The sequence below is a fragment of the Hevea brasiliensis genome, chromosome 10 (genome assembly GCF_030052815.1).
Source record: "Hevea brasiliensis isolate MT/VB/25A 57/8 chromosome 10, ASM3005281v1, whole genome shotgun sequence".
Lineage (NCBI taxonomy): Eukaryota > Viridiplantae > Streptophyta > Magnoliopsida > Malpighiales > Euphorbiaceae > Hevea > Hevea brasiliensis.
Genome location: NC_079502.1, coordinates 7,648,554 through 7,669,982, shown reverse-complemented (window position 1 = coordinate 7,669,982; position 21,429 = coordinate 7,648,554). Strand labels below are relative to the sequence as shown.

General features: G+C 33.0%; 4 protein-coding genes across 5 annotated transcripts; 3 read left to right on the top strand and 1 right to left on the bottom strand.

Moving 5' to 3' along the window:
- The first annotated feature begins 1,825 nt into the window (after nucleotides 1-1,825).
- On the top strand, nucleotides 1,826-4,594 carry LOC110672483 (uncharacterized). Its single transcript, XM_021835276.2, has 4 exons — nucleotides 1,826-2,103; nucleotides 2,192-2,305; nucleotides 3,467-3,571; nucleotides 4,126-4,594. The coding sequence occupies exons 1-4, from the start codon at nucleotides 2,001-2,003 to the stop codon at nucleotides 4,392-4,394; spliced, it is 591 nt and encodes a 196-aa protein (XP_021690968.2). The 5' UTR covers nucleotides 1,826-2,000; the 3' UTR covers nucleotides 4,395-4,594.
- Nucleotides 4,595-5,184: 590 nt separating this feature from the next.
- On the bottom strand, nucleotides 5,185-11,466 carry LOC110672519 (FHA domain-containing protein FHA2). The gene is made up of 3 exons (XM_021835320.2): nucleotides 10,707-11,466; nucleotides 6,563-6,729; nucleotides 5,185-5,615 (listed from the first exon to the last, which is right to left on the bottom strand). The coding sequence occupies exons 1-3, from the start codon at nucleotides 11,431-11,433 to the stop codon at nucleotides 5,406-5,408; spliced, it is 1,104 nt and encodes a 367-aa protein (XP_021691012.2). The 5' UTR covers nucleotides 11,434-11,466; the 3' UTR covers nucleotides 5,185-5,405.
- Nucleotides 11,467-12,127: 661 nt separating this feature from the next.
- Nucleotides 12,128-15,462, top strand: LOC110672537 (DNA-directed RNA polymerase subunit 10-like protein). The gene is made up of 4 exons (XM_021835339.2): nucleotides 12,128-12,335; nucleotides 13,188-13,246; nucleotides 14,477-14,571; nucleotides 15,098-15,462. Exons 1-4 carry the CDS (start codon nucleotides 12,300-12,302, stop codon nucleotides 15,121-15,123), a joined length of 216 nt encoding a protein of 71 aa, XP_021691031.1. The 5' UTR covers nucleotides 12,128-12,299; the 3' UTR covers nucleotides 15,124-15,462.
- Nucleotides 15,463-16,008: 546 nt separating this feature from the next.
- On the top strand, nucleotides 16,009-20,725 carry LOC110672530 (uncharacterized). 2 transcript variants are annotated; one of them, XM_021835333.2, is made up of 2 exons: nucleotides 16,009-16,672; nucleotides 19,163-20,725. In XM_021835333.2, exons 1-2 carry the CDS (start codon nucleotides 16,434-16,436, stop codon nucleotides 20,553-20,555), a joined length of 1,632 nt encoding a protein of 543 aa, XP_021691025.2. In that variant the 5' UTR covers nucleotides 16,009-16,433; the 3' UTR covers nucleotides 20,556-20,725. The 2 variants fall into 2 exon arrangements, with proteins under 2 accessions (XP_021691025.2, XP_057985100.1); XM_058129117.1 differs by having other exon boundaries at nucleotides 16,536-16,672; nucleotides 17,916-20,725.
- Nucleotides 20,726-21,429: the final 704 nt, after the last annotated feature.

Below are 21,429 nucleotides of genomic sequence, written 5' to 3'. Positions count from 1 at the left end.
TAAATCTGAACTTTTAATTTTGGATAATTAAATTAAAATTTTTGTAATTGAAAAAATTTTATCCAATTATCAAAATTAAAATTGGGGATTTCGACTTTTACTGTGATGTCAAGTGGTTTAATATGTTACAATTTTTAAATTTTTTTAATGTGAAATGAATTTTATTAAAAAAATTAAAAATTATGACATGTCAAGTCACGTGATATTCAAGTGGTAAAAATTAAAATCTTTAATTCTAATTTTAGCAATTGAATAATTTTTTTAAGTATAAAAAATTTAGTTTGATTATCTAAAATTAAAAGATTTGAATAAAATAGTAATTAATGCAAATATTTGTAAGTAGTTATGAATTAAGTATAAAAAATTTAGTTTGATTATTTATAAGTAGTTATGAATAATTTAAATTAAATTAAATTTAAATACCCAGTAATTCCTAAACTTAAAATTACCTTTTGTATTTACTAATGGATTCAGCTGCACAATTGGTCAATTTTATTGATAATTAAAACTTTGAAATTGAAATTGAAAAAAATAATTAAATAAAAGTCCTGAATAAGAAGATTAAAAAAATGGCATATTGATGGTATTTCTTGATATTCATATCATAGTAATTGTCAATAATCATTTGTCAACTGACCTCTGCAAATTTGAAAGTTTCAATCCCTTGCTTTCATCCATCTGGAAGACTTGGCAAAAAATACAAAACAAATGGATGGCTTCCATATTGGTTAACCAAATCAAAATTTTTTAATTAATAGAATTTTTTTATTTTTTTAAAAAACTCAAACTCAAAATTTTATCATTCTGGAAACCACTTTGATAATATAATTGAATATATTTAATTAATTATTTAATTATAATTTAAATAACTGCAAAATTATAAATTATATAATATAACTTTTAAAAAATAAAAGTAATTGTAATTATTAAAAATATTAAAAAATATTTATTATCTAAAAAAATATTATAATAAAATATTACTAACAAAATTATTATAATATCATTACTAAAAATGCTAATTAATTAGATTAATATTCCAAAAATTACTAAATTAATAATAAGTTAATTTTTTTAAAATTATAAAATTAACTAGATTAAATTATTTTTATATTGCAATTGAATAGTGTATGCCCTAGTTGTTTAGATTATTGTGGAGCAAAAGGAAATAAAAAGCTTTTTTAGAAAAGTAATTCTTTAATTTTTTTTTATAAAAATGAAAAATATTGAATTTAAAAAAATTCAATAATGTTGATTTTACAAGTCATAAGAACAAAAAACATTATAATAATAAAAGCTCATAATAACTTCATTGAAAGATAAAAAACATTAACCGATAGATCTAAAAATTTATTCACTTAAAAATTATAAATAATAATAAATATAAAAAAATATTTAAAATTTAAACCAACACAAATCTAGAAGTTATATATAAAAAAAATAATAATAAAAATGAAAAGAAAGAATTACTGCACTAAAAAGGAGATCAAAGATAGAGAGAGGAGAAGTATATATATATATATCAAGTCAGTGTAAGAACGCCTTTGAGATTGTGTGACACTTGACTCAGCTTGAACTCCTTCAGTACAAATCGGCTTAGAGAATTTCATGATAATCTGTCTAACAAAATTAGTATACTAGCATGATTTGACAAGTCAATTAAGAAAAATATCACAACTATAATATATGAATAAATATAACAAAATATAAATATATCAAAAATATATTATTTTTTTTATTCATTTATTATAATCAATATAAATAAGTTGATTGTCTTTAAATTAAGCGACTAATTGTCTATATATAGGGGATTTGGGCCAAACCTGAAAATGGGCTAATCCAGTCTCTATAATCATTGATTACTGTTCTTTCCCTGACCTGAACTCCTTCGCTCTACTCTGCCTTTTCCCTCCATCTCTATTCTCTGCCAAGATTTTTCACGAAATCATCACCGATTTGCCCAATTGAGTCATCAGCTGAAATAGATTTTCTCTTTCTTAAAAATGGTATCAGGCGATCCACCTCAACGGCCCTTGCCTCCAGCTTCATCTTCTTCCTTCTCTGAAAATTGGAAGGAGCGTATATTCATACCCACTCTTCTTGGAGGTTATCCTTTTTTTTTTCTTGCTATTTTAATGGTAAACATCTCTTTCTTTGTTTATTAATTTGGAAATTTTGGAGTTTCTCTATGCAGGGATTGCGGGTGGAGGAGTTGGGTTGGTGTCTAAGTATCGAAAAGTTCATGGACTCGCTAACATTTCTGCTACTTATGCTACTAATTTTGCCATTGTCACTGGTTGCTATTGCGGTAATCGTATCTCATCTCTCTCACTGTATTATCTAGTTGCCAACTCAAAACATCGTTCGCTTATGGTGATGCTAGTACTAATTCTACGCCATGGGTTGTGAACTTGCATCATCTCCCAGTTTGTTTTTGTGGGATTTTCGATGTGATACATTTGTACCTATAAATTGCATGTTAGACGCTCTGACTTCAACTTTTAGGATTGAAAGAATGTATTCGCACTTACGCTCTCCATGTTTGAATATTGCTTTTGCCTTGAAGAGCTTACTATGGGCCTGTTTGGAAACTAGAAATCTACAAGAATAGAATTCAATTCAATTGATTTCTTTTTTGTCAATTCTCATATTTGGAAACATAGTAAGTGAAAGAGTTCAATTCTTTCAACTTAAAAAAATGAATGATTTTAAAAGAAATAGAAATCATACCAAGGAATTCAATTCAATTCTTTTCTTACATATGGTTTGTTTTAAAGGAAGCCTATACGTATTTACTTTCTTGTTCAAATGCGGGATGTTTTATGATTGCAAAGGACCATGTAATTGCTACTCCAGATTTCATTGAAATCCCAGTAAAGACTGAAAGTGGGTTTACATTTTTGGTGTTTACATCTTCAAGAATTCCGATTAATATGTAATACCCATAAGATGGTTTGATTTTCTTCCGTGGTGAAGATCCTTTGACCCTTAGGAATTGTCATTTATTTCTTTGTATGAGAGACACTTGTTGCACCGCATTTTAGTAGACAGTTTTTTAGATTTGGTTCTCTGAAACTTCAATCAACATTTAGAGGCCTCTAATCATAAAAGCTTATGGGAATAGCTTATTCCTCTTCATTATCATTTGCTATGAGTTGATTATCTAACTTACAATATGGTTTGGAGAATGTCTTGGTATTTTGATTGTTGCATGACATGCAAATCCTAATACTATAAATGTAAGCGCTCAAATCAGCCTAGATTAAGCTTTTTACCCTAGCATTGGTGTGAAAAGCATGATGTAGATCTGAATATGGATGGTCATTGTTTGGTTCATCACCTTGTAGGTCAAATGTGAAAACTGCTAGTTGTTGGAAAAACACATTTGCAACTGGATTTTTGTAGAAGGTCAAGCCATTTTTCTGACCTGTTTGTTTGACTGAGAATTGCGATTTCTGTAATCCTGCAGGGGCACGTGAATTTGTAAGGGTAACACGGAAATCTGAACCTGATGATCTAATGAACTCTGCAATTGCAGGGTTTGGTAGTGGTGCTCTTCTTGGACGTCTTCAAGGTTAAGTGCAGATGCTATTTTTTTCCCCATGTATTATTTTGTAAATAATTTTGGAATATTTAATTTGCATTAGATTTAAAGTTAGACAATTTAGATAGGGGCCATAAATGAGTAAGTTCAATGCCTAAAACTATCTTCTTTGGTTTCTCCCTTATCATGGAGTGGTATTTTTCTCTGGCTTTACATGTGGTTTTGTCTGTTTTATGGTGATCCATCTATAAGGTTGAAGGTTGAAATCCTTGTTCCACCCATATAATGGCAAATCCCAAACATTTTTTCTTGGATAGGATGAATTCATTGGATTGGGATATAGACTGACAGGATCTAGATATTGAAGTTCAACTGAGCTGGAACTCCCCGATAATATCTATTCAAGATCAAGATGAAGAAAGTAGTGGTTATGTGGGTGTACATTTATTTCATTTCAACTTGATGCCTTTAAGCAATGAAAATCTTAGTTCGTCATATTTTACTTATCTGCATCTTCGTCTGTTTAATCTCCCTTTGGCTGTTATAGTTAAAATGTTGGGTTTTTTTTGCCCTTGATGTTTTAGGTGGTCAATTCGGTGCCTTCCGTTACTCGATCATCTTTACTGTTGTGGGAACAATGGTGGATTTTGTTACGATTAAGCTAAGACCCACAGTGACCAGCTTCAGAGAATCCATATATGGGGACAAAGAGAAGAAAGGTGGTTGGCTGAAGTTACCTGAGTGGTCTCCCATTCAAGTACTTGATGAGGAAGCTCTTGCAGCTAAAGAAGCTAGGGAAAAACAACTATATGCACAAAGAGCTCTTGGTAAATTAAGCAAAGAAGAATCTTGAGAAAACTCTTTTTATTTGAACCTGAATATGTTGACTTATAGTTACCAATAATATATTTGTTTGGCCTGCAATTTTTTGGCTGATTAGAATTGGCTAGGATGAATTAATTTTGAAGCTTTTTATGAGGCAGGGATTGTGTTTTCAACTTCTATGTTCATTACTATACTAATGCTATTTACCGGCAGAAGTGCTCGAGACAATCTGGTTATCTGGCCTTATTGTTTGCTTGCCTTTTTTTTATTGTTCATTATAAGCTTTGTTGATGGCGCATCCTTATTTCAAGGGTAAATTAGATTATATTAAAATTAATGATTTGATTTTTATATTTTTAAAAATATATGATTTAGTCTCTCACATCAGATTTTATTAATTATTTAATTTTTTCATCCTTTTTTTTCTAAGGAATTAAAAGGTGATTAATGAAAAACATACGTGGTAATAATGGTAACAATTCAAAGTATTTATAAAGTTAAAAAATCAGAGATAGAAATATTTATCATTAACGATTATGTATAATAGAATCGGAGTTTACGTAGATTGAGTCATTAATTTTTCCTATAATACGGAAACAAGATAATAATTTCTTAATTTCAAATGGAATTTGGGCTAAATGATCGAACATGGTTCATTTTATGCTTTAGATTTTCCAGCAACTTTGTTGCCTTGGTGGATAGTGTATGTGAATTCGTTTCAACTCTAATGGATGGATATTCATGGGCGTACAAAGATTGGTCGAAATGGAGGTAACGAGATTTCCCAAACCAGACAGGTGCACATGAAACTGAAAATCTGTCCTGAAGATGGAAAATTGCATTACTAAAAGCATCATGTACAAAATATTCATAGAGAGAGACAAAAACAAGAAACAGAAACACATTTACATTCGTTCATGTAGTTAGTACAGACCTAATCCAAGACTTGAGATCAACAATCAACAACATAATTCACTCTGGATAAAGTGCATGCAACAAGACCATGCGAGGGGATGAACCTAGTTATGTTCGCAGGATCCTATGATAGCAAAGAGACGAGAGAGACAAACTCCAGTGTCACACGTCCCTTGGACCTTGTGTTGATGACGAAGTGCTCTGGGTATTTTCTCAATAACATAAGCAAGCCATACCAGGGCTTCCCTTTGGATTCAGGACCAGGCCAGTCCTCAGATGTGAGATACCTTCTTATCCGAGTATGATGCCAGACATTGCTAAATTGCTCCACCAACTGAACATGTAAAAACACGAGTAAGTGAAAGCATCCCAAGGCTCAGAAATCACACACTGAAGTAACCAAAACCAGGAATAAAAAGAAAGTAAGGCAGGAAACAGCAAGCTTTGGAAAATATGGATTGATAACTGAAAGCTGTCGGTTGGACATCATGTGCAATACAATGGGCCACCGGTAAATGATCCACAACATTTTAACAGAAAGACACAACCTCTGGTGACATAATTTGAGAAATTGATCATAGGGAATACATGTCATTCTCAAGTTGAAAAACCTTAGATCTGAATCTAGCATGAATGACTTGTTAAGCAGTTCATCAAATGATACAAGTCTTGAATATTTGCACAACCATTTTTGACAATCCTTTGCTCCAACAACATCTAGTGTTAATGAAATAGTGTGATATCTTGCACTGGGAAATCCTTTTAAAAGGGGGAACACTTTAATATTTCATTTGTACATCATCAGAATAATTTTTGGAAACATCACATAAATTAGGCAGCCTTATCCAGTAAATAATTTGCTGTAAGTAGCATTCCCAAACATAAGAGTGACATCCTCCATCCAAAGCCATTGAAGTTGCCTAAAATAATAGCATCTAAAAATGAGGAGATTGAAGAGATGGACTCAAGAATTTAAATTCTTCCAAATGTCCCACGGAGCAATAAGTGTCCCTTTCTATAAAGTGAAATAGCCATCAAAGAAACTGATGTAATCAAGCAGAAAGCCAGTAAGAAAGTTTTCCATCACAATCAACCCCCATCTGAATTATGTGGACAATGATTAAGGATACGCAACAAGTTTGAACACAACTGAATTGAAATACTTCAGATATTTGAATTATTAAGTGATTCAGTAATGAAGAGGTTGAGGTGGTTTTTGCAAGCTGTGAGACCAAGACAATTCAAATCACTAGAAATACGAATTTGAAGAAGGCAACTAACCTCTGCATGGAGTTTCTCCATGGGCATCCATTCTCCAGGACCACAAAGATCAGACAGCACAGTAGCAACAGATGATACTACATCTTTTTCTTCCAACTGCATAAGTTGTTGATTGTCGGAATCACGATCGACCCTTGATCTTCCATCTATTTTCTTCTCTCCAGGAACTGGCCACGACATCATGACAATTACAGAGTCAGTTATCATGCAGAATGTTTATACTTAATAGAACTCTTGGCATTCTGGAATATAAATTGAGAAGGAAAAGCAATTTATTGATGCCCAGTTGTGATGAATGATATTTGGATTTTAAAAGGCATGAAACGAAAGCAATAAGGGAAGATGACTTCATCGCCATAAAATGATTTTGTAGGCATCTTCAGATTGCTTACTGGGAACCATAGTTGTCAAATTAAAATTCAAATTGAGAATTGAAATCTTCATTTTGTGAATAGAGAATCGAATCGTAAGATTCGATAAAAATTCTCAAAATTAATTAAAAATGATATATATTCTAACAAATAAGTGAACAAAAATCACAATAACATCTTTTGTAAATATAGAAATATCATTTAGCCATTGTTGTTAGAATCGTACGATTCTCTATTCAATTTGTATGATTCGATTTAGTTCCCCATCTTCACGATTCAAATCTAGGGGTGAATCGCAAATGTACCTAAATCGTGACCGAATGTTACGATTCGATAGTGAATCAGTGAATTGATACGAATCGACCGATTCGGCCAATTCTTTTTCTAAAGGGTTGTTAGACCCTATAGCTTCAAAATTTAAGATTTCATTTTATTTTCACAATGAGAAGCATGGTTTTAAATAGGGTTTTTCAAGGGGCCGTTACCTTTTAACCCGTTATTTAAAAGCTGATGCTCAGTTGCATTGGTAATGGCCATTACCATCATTACATAACGGTAATGACCATTATTTACCATTAAGTATTGGTAACGGCCGTTACGTCAATAATTCAGTGGACAAAAAATATATGCATGCAATGTTTTCTTTAGTTTTTTTCATTCTCTGTGTGTTCTGATCTTTCAACTACTATTTCTAGCTCATTTTCTCTCAAAATTTCACCTAAACTTCTTCTTTCTACAAATCTCTCCCTTATTCCTTTTGAAGATAAGATCATCAAATATTTTCATTCTTCACAACTACTTCTTGCAAAATGTGAGTATTATTATTATTATTATTATTATTATTATTATTATTATTATTATTATTATTATTTTGAATATTTGTTAAAAATTTTGTTTGATATTAGTTTCGTTGTTAAATTTATAGTATGAAGCAATGGTTTGCGCGATCTATAGGTTTATGTATTTTTTTCTAATTTGAATTATTTCCAGAATTAATTTCATTAAAATACATTATTAATAACATCTAATTTGATGTATTTATACTTATTATATAATTGTACATCTTAGTTTTACTTATATCTACCAATATCTACTCATTTTATGAATTTTGCAAAATTTTTAAAAAAATTTACGTAGCACAGGCCGTTACCGTTACATTACGGTCGTCATAGGCTTGTTTTTGTGACCACGTACGCGGTCGTGACTGCAATTTAAAACTACGATGAGAAGTGCACATAAAACCTTCTCCTAGTTAGTTTTCTTCCACCGGCCATTCTTTTCCCTTTCCATTTCTTTCTCTTTTATTGTTAATTTATTTCTCTAATTATAGTTATCAAATTATGATATTTTATATTAATATATCCTGACGTTTTAATTTAACCCGCTATCCTTTTTTATTATTTAATTATTTGATCAAATTTAAGCAAGAGTTTCAACACATGAACAATGATAATCATTGTCTACAAGTTCATAATTTATAACATAAAACTATATAACATAATAATAATATATTGTTCTATCATAAAGCACACTTCTAATTAGCTAAATGATAATTCTATATTTATAAGTTATTGTGACATTTTTTTTACTCATTTTTTAGAAAATATATAATTTTTAATAATTTTGAGAATTTTTTATCGAATCATTTGATTCGATTCTCAATTCACAATATGAAGATTTCAATTCTCAATTCGAATCCTAATTTGACAACTATGCATTTAGCTAATTAGAAGCATGCTTTATAATAAAATAATATATTTTATTATGTTATATAGCTTTATGTTATAAATTATAAACTATTGAATTGTAGACAATGATTATCATTGTGCATGTGTTGAAACTCGTTTAAATTTGATTAAATAATTAAATAATAAATAACGATAGTGGGCTAAATTAAAAGTTCAGAATATGTTAATATAAAATGTCATAATTTGACAATCATAATTTGACAATCATAATTAGAGTAAAATAACCAAAAAAAAAAAAGGGAAAGGAATAGCTGGTGGAAGAAAAATAGCTAGGGAAGGATTTTGTGTGCATTTTTCATAGTAAAAAAGAAGTAAAATATTAAAATTTGAAGCTATAGATTCTAACAATCCTTTAGAAAAAGAATCAACCAAATCAGTTGATTTGTATCGATTCACCTGATTAAGATTCGGTCACGATTCAGATATATTTGCGATTCACTCCACATATTCAAATTGTTGGGATGGAGAATTGAATTGTACAAATCGAATCGAGAATCATAAGATTCTAACAACAATGGTGGGAACATTATTCAATTACCCACAATGTAAAATATTTTTAGTATTTCATATGTAATAAAATATACGCAAAATATCTTTTACCAGAACGAAAAAAGAATAACTAGATAGATTTTCTCATATCTTTTGAGTATAATAAATTAGTATCAATAAAAGAAAAAACCATGTTCACTACTTGAATATGCTACCAAAATATCCAAATCCCAAAATTCGCAGAATATTAAGAGTAATGAAATTAGCTAAGATTTGTGTTACTGAGATTTTTTTATTCTTAGCCTTTGGTTGTTTGCATTTTGGAACAATAATTTTAAGGTTTTTCCAAATTGCTAATGATCCATAGTTCAGGTTGTGATCTTGAGCACCAATCACTAGGAATGCAACTATTTATGGTAACACTGGTCAGGAAATCCATCAAATATTTTGTTCCTACAACATTTCAAGTCGGAAAACCACACATCACAGAAAATGATGAAAGACATCGGAGCATAACATACTAAAACTGATATCAAAATACTATGATTAAACAAATTAAAAAAGGAATTGGAGGAACAAAAAAGAATCACTAACAAACAGAACTAACATGGACAAACCCTGACCAAAGGAATGCAATAGATAGAGGATTTTTTTTTTCCCTTCCAGATTCAGTGTATACAAGATCATTAATCTGTTATAATGATTAAACTAAATGTGCTTAAAGGACTAACTGATGCCCAGTTGCCAAACCCTATGGGAAGTCGAAATACATGATTACATCCCAGGACTGAACACAGTGGATTCACTAGACTGTGGGATCAAATAACACCAAACTGGCAAAAATGAGCATCAATATGCTGCCTATAACTATATTTGTAATCAAAATAAATTCTTCAACGGCTCAACGACAGCTACTTATAATCCACTAAAAATTAAATTTTAACAACTCATCATATGCATGAGTTTCTATGTTATTATGTCACACACACGCACAAGCATAGAATATGGTGAATGATTCAAAACAGAAAAGGAGAAAATAACGAACAAGTAAGAAGAAAACTAAAACAAAACAGCAAACTCATGCCCTAACAGAGTTGTGAGGCCAATTAATCCATAAAAGAGCTGCAGAAATCCTGACAAGTCAACGGCAATTGCAAAACAACAAACATTCCTACACAGGCTGCAACAAATTCAATAACCCAAATCAACGGTTGGTAAAAAAAACTACTAGAATTTGATCCTAACGCAACAATTGAAACCTATCATTGCATTTAAAATCGAGTTTTCCTGACCAGCATTTTATCCTCAAAAGACAACCACCAATCCAAATGCAGAAAAAGAGCAATTGAAAAACTATTAACGACCATGTTTTATTGTATACATTAAAACCAAATAGATAAAGAAACAAAACCCAAGCCATAGTCTACGCCATAAGTTCAAATGATCAGAGAGTGAGAGAGAGAGAGAGAGAGATTAAACAACAGCAACAAATGCTTAGTCCAACACAAAATTCACAGAACAATAACTGCGACTAACCTAATCCTCCAGCAAATCCCACTTTACCACCGGAGCCACCACCTGCACCGTATCCGTGCCCATCAAACCCCTCACGTCTGACCTTCTTTCCACCATTACCACCACCATTCTCTTCATCATCATCATACTCATCCTCGTAAAATTCTCTTCTCCCTTTCTTAACAGCCCCCACCGCCATTGGCCCCACCATCCTCTCCGAACCGGCGGAATGATAACCGTACTGAGGCACCACCGCCACATGATGCCTGGGCCCAAGATGGCCGCCCAAAATACTCTTCACTGGAAGCAGAAAATAGAACTCCTTATCCCCAATTTGCAACAGATCTTGGGAATCAAGCTTGACAGGAGGGTTGCCCGGGAGATGGAGGACGCCTTCGACCAAGCAACCGTTTTTGCCAAGAACCTCTAGGGCGAAACGACGGCGAGTGAAGTCGTAGAAGATGCGAGCGTGGTGGCGGGAGATGTTCATGCCACCCCCGAGGCTGGAGAGGTCAACGTCGACGGTAGATTTCTTGGAATTGCGGCCCAGTATTATGGAGTATGTTTGCATGTAGTACTCGAAATCCTCGCCCTGAAGCTTTGCAAAGCCGGCTTCGACGTCGCTGCCTGTCGTCCCCATGATGCAGAGAGGAATTGGAATTGGCTGATTGGGGAATTGAACTACACAGAAGATAGAGACAGTGACCTGTTTTGAGGGAAGAATATTGTTTGGTTCATGGAATATCATGTAGAAATGGTAAGAAAGGGCAAAGCGAGGAAAGTGAGGATTGAACTTACCTTATTCACCTTTATTTTCCATTAATTTATTTTATTTACCTTTTTTTTTATCTTAATTTACACTTTTTTTCATCCTTATTCAAATAGATTCTAATATTATATTTAAATAAAAAAATAAAATAAAATAAAATAACTAAGGAAATAACTTTTTTAATTTTTAAATATAGAAAAAAATATTAAAAAAGAAGTTACATTTTAAATAATAAAATTATAATTTTATTTTCAAATATTCAAAAATATGTTAGGAATATTGAGGTAATTTTATAATTTTAAATATTTTCTTCTTTCTCTAAATTTGAAGAGGAAATAAAATGATATTGAATATTTATTTTCTTTTTAATATTTTTTTTATTTTTTTAACTAATTAAATGAAAAATAAAGTTTTTTTTTCATGTGCGGTCTATTTAATATTGAATTTTAAAAGTTAAAATAATTTTTTTAATAAAAATATTATTTTAAATGTTATTAAAAAAAATAATTTAAAATTTTTTTATTATTTTAATATTTTTATAATTAAAATTAATTAAATTTAATTTTTAATTATTTTTTAATATTTTTTAATTAATACATTAAAAATTTTAATTGTTCCAACAGCAATATTAAACAGTCATAATCCTTCGATCCAAACGCGGTGCAAGTGGACCATATAAGTGTAGAGTATGAAAAGTGAACCTTTTCTCTTCAGCCCACAACCCAATAGGCCTAGGCTCAACAGCTCTTACACAAACATAAACCCTTCCTCCACAGAGACTCGCTGACCAACAAGAGGAAACACAAAGAAACAGAGAGAGAACAGAGGCAGAGGGGCAAGCGAAGATGATTATACCAGTTCGTTGTTTTACTTGCGGGAAGGTAATTTTAATGCTCGCTTTCTATTTATTAGCTACTTCTTCAATAGCCCAAAGCCTATGATTTCAAGGGTTTTCTGTCTTTTTTCACAAGATGGCTTAACCCTTTTCTTCTAGGGTTTTATAATCTATTTGCCACCGCATATTGTGTGTGTGTGTGTGTGTGTGGTTTTCCTCCCTTTGATGAAGATATATAATATCCTAATGGAATTCATATGTCTGGTTGAGTTAGCTTAGGGCAGGTGCATTTTCTCACAGCTGGAATTTACTTTCTCCTTGGCTTTGATTGTTTCAGTGAAGTGTTTCCACAGTTAGAATTTGTCAAGGAAAAAAATCATGATTAATTTCTTTTGGGACCAATTGAAAGTTTAATGAGACTATTTTTGGAAAAATCTGTTACTAAAAATTTTGAAACTTAGGCTTCCTTTATTTTGTGAAAAATATTTTAATGAAATACTTTTTCGCATTTTCTAATGTTTGAGGTAAAAACTTATTTTGCTGGTTGGAGGGAAAACTTTTTCAGAGGGGGAAGTCATTTTCTCAACTTGGACAATCTTATTAAAATGTGAAAATTATGACATAACTAATACATACCATTAGTTTAATATTACAACCAAACAATGGAAAATATTTTCATGGAAAACATTTTTTTAGAAATAATTTTCATGAAAAACATTTTCCATGTCCAAGTTATTTTATAGAAGTTATTTTACGCGAAACAAATGGAGCATTAATAAATGCTTCCTTGTGCCTTTTTCAACTTGGTATGAGAAAGAGGGGAAAAAGAAAAGCTTTTTGTCTGTGTTCTTATGTTGTATTTGATGTGTTATGGCATTGGTTTTGTGATTTGTTTTAGGTGATTGGTAACAAATGGGATACATATCTGGATCTCCTTCAAGCTGATTACTCAGAAGGGTGAGATCGTCATTGACCATTTCTTTTTCTGTTGGTTTTTTGTTCACAGTTCAATTTATGTTTGTAGAATTGCTGGAATCAGGGGAATTGAAGGCCTGTGCATTGAAACTCCTTTTTTTTCTTTTTTAACTCATCTGGATCCATGCTTGTCAAAAGCACACCACTGGTAAACCTGGGCTAGAGGCTTACCATCCACAATTGTCAAAAATTCATTTTTATTCGTTGGTTTTAATTGTAAAGCACTGCTTGATGTGTTTACTTTACGCCTTAGTGATTCATTGGATGGTACTTTATATTTAATCAAAGCAAGTACAATTAGATGGAATCAACTTTTTATGCCTCTTATTAAACTAAGCTTAGTAGTTATCTCCTTTATTCAATGTAGATTGAGGTAGAATTTAGAGTTTGTTGTGATTTGTGTGTATATGATTTCTATTTTCTATACTCTAGCCTTTTCATGATTTATTTTGAATTACTCTCAGTAGTTATCTCTTATGTAGTATTTCATTTTAGTGTGAATTTTGAGGTTTTTTATTCAATTACGTCTATTTGAAAATCAAAAGCATTATAAATGTAATATACACATTTTAATAAATATGCATCTCATATCCCTTAGGTGTGTGCTTGTGCCTTGTGCTTAAGCCCTAGGTACCCTATGTGCCATGTACCTTATAGAACAACTATTGGCTTTATCTATAGTGTCAGGTAGTTAAGACAGAAAGGCGAACAACTGTAGCTTTGTTATTGTGTGTAATGATGCATTTATCCATATGCCCTGTTTCCATTTGAAGATAGTTTTAAGAATCATGTGATATTTAATGAGGCATATATCTAAATGCAAGCTGAGTTATGGTTTTCCTGTTATTATTTCTTTCACTTCATTTTAATTATACTTTTGTGTATGCTGGAATGCCTCTTAGGGGTGTGAATATGAAGTTTGGAAGATTTAAGTATATAATTTTATGTTTTGGGATTTGGGAAATGGCAATAGTCTAAATTTGATGCATAAGCTATGGGTCTTAAGTTTGATAAATCATTGAGCTTTTGTTGATTTTCCACACGTTTCACTTTTGGCTTGACTTGCAAAAGAAAAATAAAGAGCATTGCGCAGAGCTTATTGCTGATTGTTAACATGCTTCATGTTTATATGAAATTGAATGACATTTACAAACAGAACTTGTAGAGGATGTGTTGAAGACTAGAAATGACATCTTGTTGTTTGGCATGCAGAGATGCTCTTGATGCATTGGGGTTGGTCCGCTATTGCTGTAGGCGAATGCTTATGACTCATGTTGACCTCATTGAGAAGCTTTTGAACTACAATAGTAACTCTCTCTCTCTCTCTCTCTCTCTCTCTCTCTCTCTCTCTCTCTCGTGTGTGTGTGTACTGTGTATTTGTGTTGCAGCCTATTTGTTGAGTTTGAAACACACATTCATGCAAGACTATTTTGTGGCTGAGTGGCAGTAGTGATATTAACAATCTAGTCAACTATCTTTGCTCTAAGCCATACTGGATTAGCAAGGGAAAATAATTCTGAATCTTCCCAACCATCTGATTTGATCATGCTCCAAGTATTTCTTGATTAAATCCACCTATGCACTTTGATCATGCTTCTAGCTTTTTATGATTAAATTTTGTTGCTATATTTGTGACACTTAATCTTTTGAAATGCTACCAATTGATTTGGGTTTAGATTTTAAAACTGACATAAAGAAAATGAGAGATTTGATTTATCTAAGCATGTACTGAGCTTTGATGTGATCCTACCTGCAAACTTGGACATTTATTTGTTTCTGAATTCTCTTTGGATATGGATATGATTTCTGTTGCTGACAGAATATTTTTTGCAGCTCTGGAGAGAAGTGAGGGCAGTTGAAGGAGGCCATGGAGGTTACAAGTGTTCTCAAACTAGCTATCAAAGATGTGTGGTGACTATTGTGGAAATGTGTACAATGGAGAAGACATTTGGGAATGTTTAAATATTATGTGAATGTTAATCATTGTCGTTTTTCTGCCGTTTGAAAACCTATACATTAACCTGGTGTCGGTGTTGTGAGGAACTGTTGAAATCATATTGTCTGCTTCTTGTCCGACACTGTAGGAAATCTTCTTTAAAATAGTGATGTTCACTATTCTAATGATCAGGATGGTCCTGCCACAGCCTTGCTTCTAGGATCTATGGAAATGCATGAAATTATCATGCCCCATTAAATTTTGGATTTGCGTTTTAATAATTAGCTTCATTTGCAGATTTGAGTGAAGTAAATTAGCTATTAGTATGTTGTCCCTGTCTTCACTATCAATGCAGCCAACTTTTGTATTTTCTAATGAAGCCAAAAGATGCGTGTAGCCATTTCTTTATCATTACAGGTGGAGGTTGGTCAATGATTCTTAACTTGGAGTGAGAACCGAGGAGGTTCCCAATCCCATCATTTGGAATTGAAGAGAGGTTGGTTACTTATGGTCCCTTATCCATGTGACTTGCCTATTCATGTAACACTATGTATAACAGTATGCTTCCTGTTAAACAATAGGAAATCATTACAACTTTTAGCCAAGTTATGGTGAGCGTTTCTGCTGCTAAATTTTAACATGTCAGAATTTAGTTCAATTAATTTTTTTTTTATTTTTATGTTTGAAATAAAAAATTGTTCTTTTAACTTAAAAAATATGAATAAAACTAAATTATACATTATTAATTAATTACTCAAATTTTGATAGTCTCTTTTACTAGAGAAATAAAATAATAATGTCATTATTTAAAAAGTCGTGGCTACCGATTTCAAATGTTACTGTCTCACCAAAATTCCATGATACCACTGTTCACCTAAGCTTATCCCAAGGGCAAAACGCAGCGTTTCCCCTTCTCCTAAAACTCTCTCGTCTTCCTGTGTTTCTCGCAGTAGTTCTAGCGTAGGCAAAGGCGCATAAGCGCTTTATTTTCTGAAAATTCCAGCTCAAAGGACACATACCCTTTACTCCTCTCCACTGCCTTTCTTTCACTTTCTTTTCTACAATGCACTGATATTATTCAATACCTATTTCCCATTTTCTTTAACTAAAGGCTCAAAGGGCCACTCTCTTTAGATCCAACCCTGCTACGATGTTCTGATTCTTTACCAAGAACAAGCACAACCCATTATTGCTGTTTCTTAAAGGATAACAAGTGATAGAGCTTTTAAGAGAATGGGGTGCTTTTGCAAAGGAGTGGGCAAGTCGGAGAGAATGCAGGCCAACATTTTCTCTGGTAAGGGTCCAGCCATGGCCACAATCTCCTGCTCCGGCAACGGAACATCTGGCACCGGATTCCTGATCCACCGGAATCTCCTCTTGACTTCTCATGTTAATATTCCTTCCGTTGCTGCTGCTGAGAGTTCGGAGATCCGGCTCCAAAATGGCGTTGCCGCTAGCCTCGTCCCTCACAGGTTCTTTTTTGTGTTTCTCCTTATCATCGCTGTTGTTCATGTTGACATTTCTATCTGATTGTATCTCCTGGGTATGTGTTTGTTTGATGGGAAAAAGTGGGATCTTTAATAATGGAAGTTAAGTGCTTGATAGAGATTGATTTTGAAATAGTGGAAAAAAGTTCCGTTTGAACTGGGCCAATGGTTTGTGATCGGATAAGTGAATTTGAGATGTGGATTTTTTTGGCGGATTCGGAGGGAGAGTGATATTGGTGGAAATGATTTTGTCAGTTGGGATTGTGTTAGTGTTGGTGGGTGGTCATGTCCACGAAAGGATAACATGATTGTGTAATCACTGGATCTGATACATATATATGCTTGTGTATGAGAATTTACACTTGCTTAGATATTAGCTCCTGCTAACTGAGCAACAGTGAGCATTCCTTTTTCGATTACATACGTAGGGCGAGGGCTGGAGGGGGAAGTTGAACCTGAATCTCTCAGGTTCAATATACATGCAACTACTACAGAGAACATTCGTTATTCATTTTGTTGCATTTACTATATGTGTCTGCATCGTATCCGAGGTAGTGTGAAATAGTTTCTGTTTTCTTGAGGGTGCTTAATTGTGATAGTAACTCTCATTTTGTTGCATTCACTAGATATATGTGCCTTAAAACTGAAGCCAATTACTCATAATTCTATTATCATAAGCCTCCCAAAATACTTGGATTAAACGGATATTCATAGAGATTAGGCAACTCACCCAATAGGGATAGTACTCCTATAAAAGTAAATTCATGATGAGAACTGGAAGATTAAACTTGGACTGCAATGAAAACTAAAAGCAAGACACTTGGAATGTCTAAGACTTATCCCTATTTAATTGGAAATTGCATTCTGCCATGGCATGCAAATTTGATAACTGAAAATAAAACCAGAATAAGCTTCAATATGTCTCAATCTATCAAATGATGTAAACGTGAGGGTCCTACACAACACAAAAAATGCTCCCAGTTGCCAGATTCTAAAATTGGGTGAGATTAGCTTGCAATAGCTTTCTCTTAAGGGTATGCCTGTTGTATGCATACTGAATTACTTTCCTATGTGGATGCCTTTCCATAACATGCATGCATGCATGCAGTTTTGATGATTTATCAATTTCTGTGAAACCCATGTTTTCCATAGTTTAAGCTTTCTTAGTTATTTAGAAAAGTGTGCTATCCTTTCTTTGTTGTTAACATCTGCAGTACAATTTTTGCAGGGGCTGAAATTAGGATTGAGTCTAAAAATCACAAGCTTTGCTTGGAACTACCCAAAAAATACTGCCCACTTCCATTGCCACAGTTACTAAACTGTGTCATGCTACTGCTAACATCACCTAATTAGCTTAGTTATGATCTTTTTAATGATGACTACATACACATTGAATATGACTTGTGATTATAATCTGTGTTCCATTTCTTTATATATTGAAGGCAAATATGTTTAGATTTTATGGTTTATTGGTGGACATTTAACTATCAAACTGATTTCATAAATGAAGAATTTAAAATTTTTCTTAGCTGAATTGTTGACTTCATTTGGATCCCTGTGTGAAGAATCTATTAGCAATAATGACTATTTGAAACAAATTGGGCTCCCAGTGGAATCCTTATCACCAAATATCACTGATGTGGGAGATTCAGAAATCTTGTTTTGTTATAACGGTTTGCTATTTCTATTGAGGAAAATGTGGCTTTTAGTTTTTTTTTTTTTTTAGTCTTTTTTGCTAATGGTAATTGGTTCTCGGGGGATCACCTTCATCCTTTCTGACAACAATATAAGTATGGATTTCAATGTATATTGACTTGTGATCGAGAAATGGCTTAGATGCCAACTCCAAATTTAATAGAAGTTCTTTTCCTTTTATGGGCCAATTCTTTCAGCACTCATCCTGGCTATATGCATAACAGGCTTTGTTTCTTAAGACCTTGTGCTATGGAGGCCTGAAGGAAGTCGTTATGTCTCTTTATGTCTGCTCCAAGTTGGAAAGTTTTGAATGTGAAATGTACTATTGAACATGACTGGGAGTTCTTGATGATGTTCTAATTTTATCAGTCTTTTGCCTTGTGGTAGTGGTTAGCTGGGAGTTCTTGATGATGTTCTAATTTGATCAAAGAGTCTATTGGCTAGTGGTTGTGGTTAGCTGGGCCTGTGTGGTGGCCTGGTGGGTGCTCTGCAGCATCTTGTATAATGACATGTTTAGTTGTCTATGAACAATTATGATGTTTACATTAGCTGGTTTGTTTGGTCTCCTTGTAGTTTTACTTTGGGATGATTGTTGATTCATATCGTGCCTTGCTTTACATAGTTATGTTAGTTTATACTTCTTATTGTAACTAATGCTGCCACTATGCCTGTAGAGTGACATTGTACTTGAAAGGAAAGAGGTGGTGACTTTATTCCAAATAGCCTCATGGTTCTAGGCATTCTTCAATGAATTTTCTCATGTCTACTATTTAATTTCAGGTTTTTCATCACCAGTTCTGTTTTGGACCTTACAATAGTGGGTTTAGATGACATGGATGGAGACCCCAATGCCCAAGGACAACATCACTACTTGAAGACATGTTCAAAACCAAATCTGGATCTCGGCAGTGTTGTTTACTTTTTGGGCTACACGGAGAAGGAAGAACTGACAGTTGGTGAGGGAAAGGTGGTAATTGCCACTGACAATCTCATAAAACTGTCAACCGATGGAATAACATGGAGCCCTGGGTCTGCTGGATTTGATGTACAAGGAAATCTTGCTTTCATGATCTGTGATCCTATGAAATTAGCCACATCTCCAAATACCAAATCTTCTTCAACTTCATCCTCATCCTCAACATCCTTGAAGAAGGATTCTCCTATGCAATTTGGTATTCCTATTCCCATCATCTGTGATTGGTTAAACCAGCATTGGGAAGGCAGCCTTGATGAACTTACCAAACCCAAATTACCAATCATTAGATTGATGTCCACAGGCCAGAAGAGTGAGCATTCTTGTGCTTCCTTCACACTCCGACAGGTTTTCAAGTCAACTGATGTGGATAATGACGGAACCCCTTCGTCATCAAATACAATCTCCAAACCTGGCGACCAACATGGACCAGGTTGTTCAGGTGTGGCAAACATTGCAAAAGAAGGAACGCAAACCACTGAACCTCATGCAGTCCACGTTCAGGGAATCTCGACTCCAGAAATTTATGAGTCACGAAAGCTGACTGCAGCTCCCATTAGGAAAACGGAAAGTGCCCAAGTTCAGCTTTTGGATATAAATTTCCCCCCAAGGATCACCAAAGCTGCCTTTCAACCACCACCATGCAATCAACTGCGCCCTAACTCTGATGAGAATTGTGTTAAGGAACTTCCTGTGCAGAGCCCATCAGGTGGAGATCAAATCACGGATGGAGGAATTGAAAGTCCTGAAGCAGATGCTGAGATTGCATCTACTGGTTCTGTAAATGGAGCCCAAAGTGAGGTCCAGTCTAGTTCCTCACCGGTGGTGGTTTCAGGAATGCATAATGGATATGGCAGCGAGGAAGAGACCATGTACTCTGCCGAAACTGCTGAGAGCCGAAACTATCCGAGTCCTATAGAGGGAAGATTTCAGCACGTGGGAAGGAGCCAAAGTTGTGCGAGTCACAATAGATGGAAGAATGCTTCCCATAGGAACCCAGTGGCCCCTAGGTCAATGCTAGAACAGCAGAGAAGCTCTATCCATGGGAAGAAGATGCATTCACAAGGCGCAACATCTCAAAGGAGTAATGACTACTTCAGTCCAACTGTGTCTTCAATAATGAAGAAGAGAAACAACTTGGAACAGCCTACCAAACCAAAGCAAAGTGCAGTTCACTCTTCTCCAAGATGGATGTTCTGATTATTATAGATTAATGTGATACCAAGAGGGATCAACAGAAATCCAATGTTTTTGTCTTGTTTGGATCAGGTCCATTCAATTGCATATAGTGTAACTAATTTATTGATACCATGTGGAGACCAATCTAAGATAAATAAGAAAATTCAATAAGGTTAGTTTTGTCTTCCTCACATTTTTGTTATTTTTTGTCTAGTTAATTTTTTTTTCCTTTTTTCGTATATGATGAAGCGAACGTCAAATCTTTTATTTAGAAATTATAATTTTATAAGAATTTAATTCAATTAATTTTTTTTTAATTTTTATATTTAAAATTAAAGAATTCAATTCTTTTAACTTAAAAAAATAATTTATTTTTTTTAAAAAAATATATATTCATAATTTTGTAAGAATTTTTAAAAAATTTTTCCTTACAAATCAACTTGAATTCCCTGCATTACGAAGTATCAAGAGCTTCATGGTTATCGAATACTTAAACAGTGGATAATTGAGGTACTCAGAAACTATAAATTAATTCTTCTATTTTTAATCAATAAAAAAAAAAGCTAATTTACACTTCTATTACCAAAATGGTCAATTATTATGAGGTCTTAAATCCTATTTTATAACAATTTTTAAAATAATGTTTAATATTTTAATCATATTTAAAATATTATCTCTCTTATTTATATTATTTGATAGTATAGTATTTATATTAACTCTTAGAAATTGAAAGAGTAATTCATAATAGTTACCTCTCATAACTATTAGAAATTTAGGAGATGTTTTGATTATAGACAGCAAGATAATATCATTTTTTTTTATATTTAACAGCTAATCTAATTTTTTTTTTAACCAACACTTTTATTTTAAATCAAAATATAAATAACTAATTACT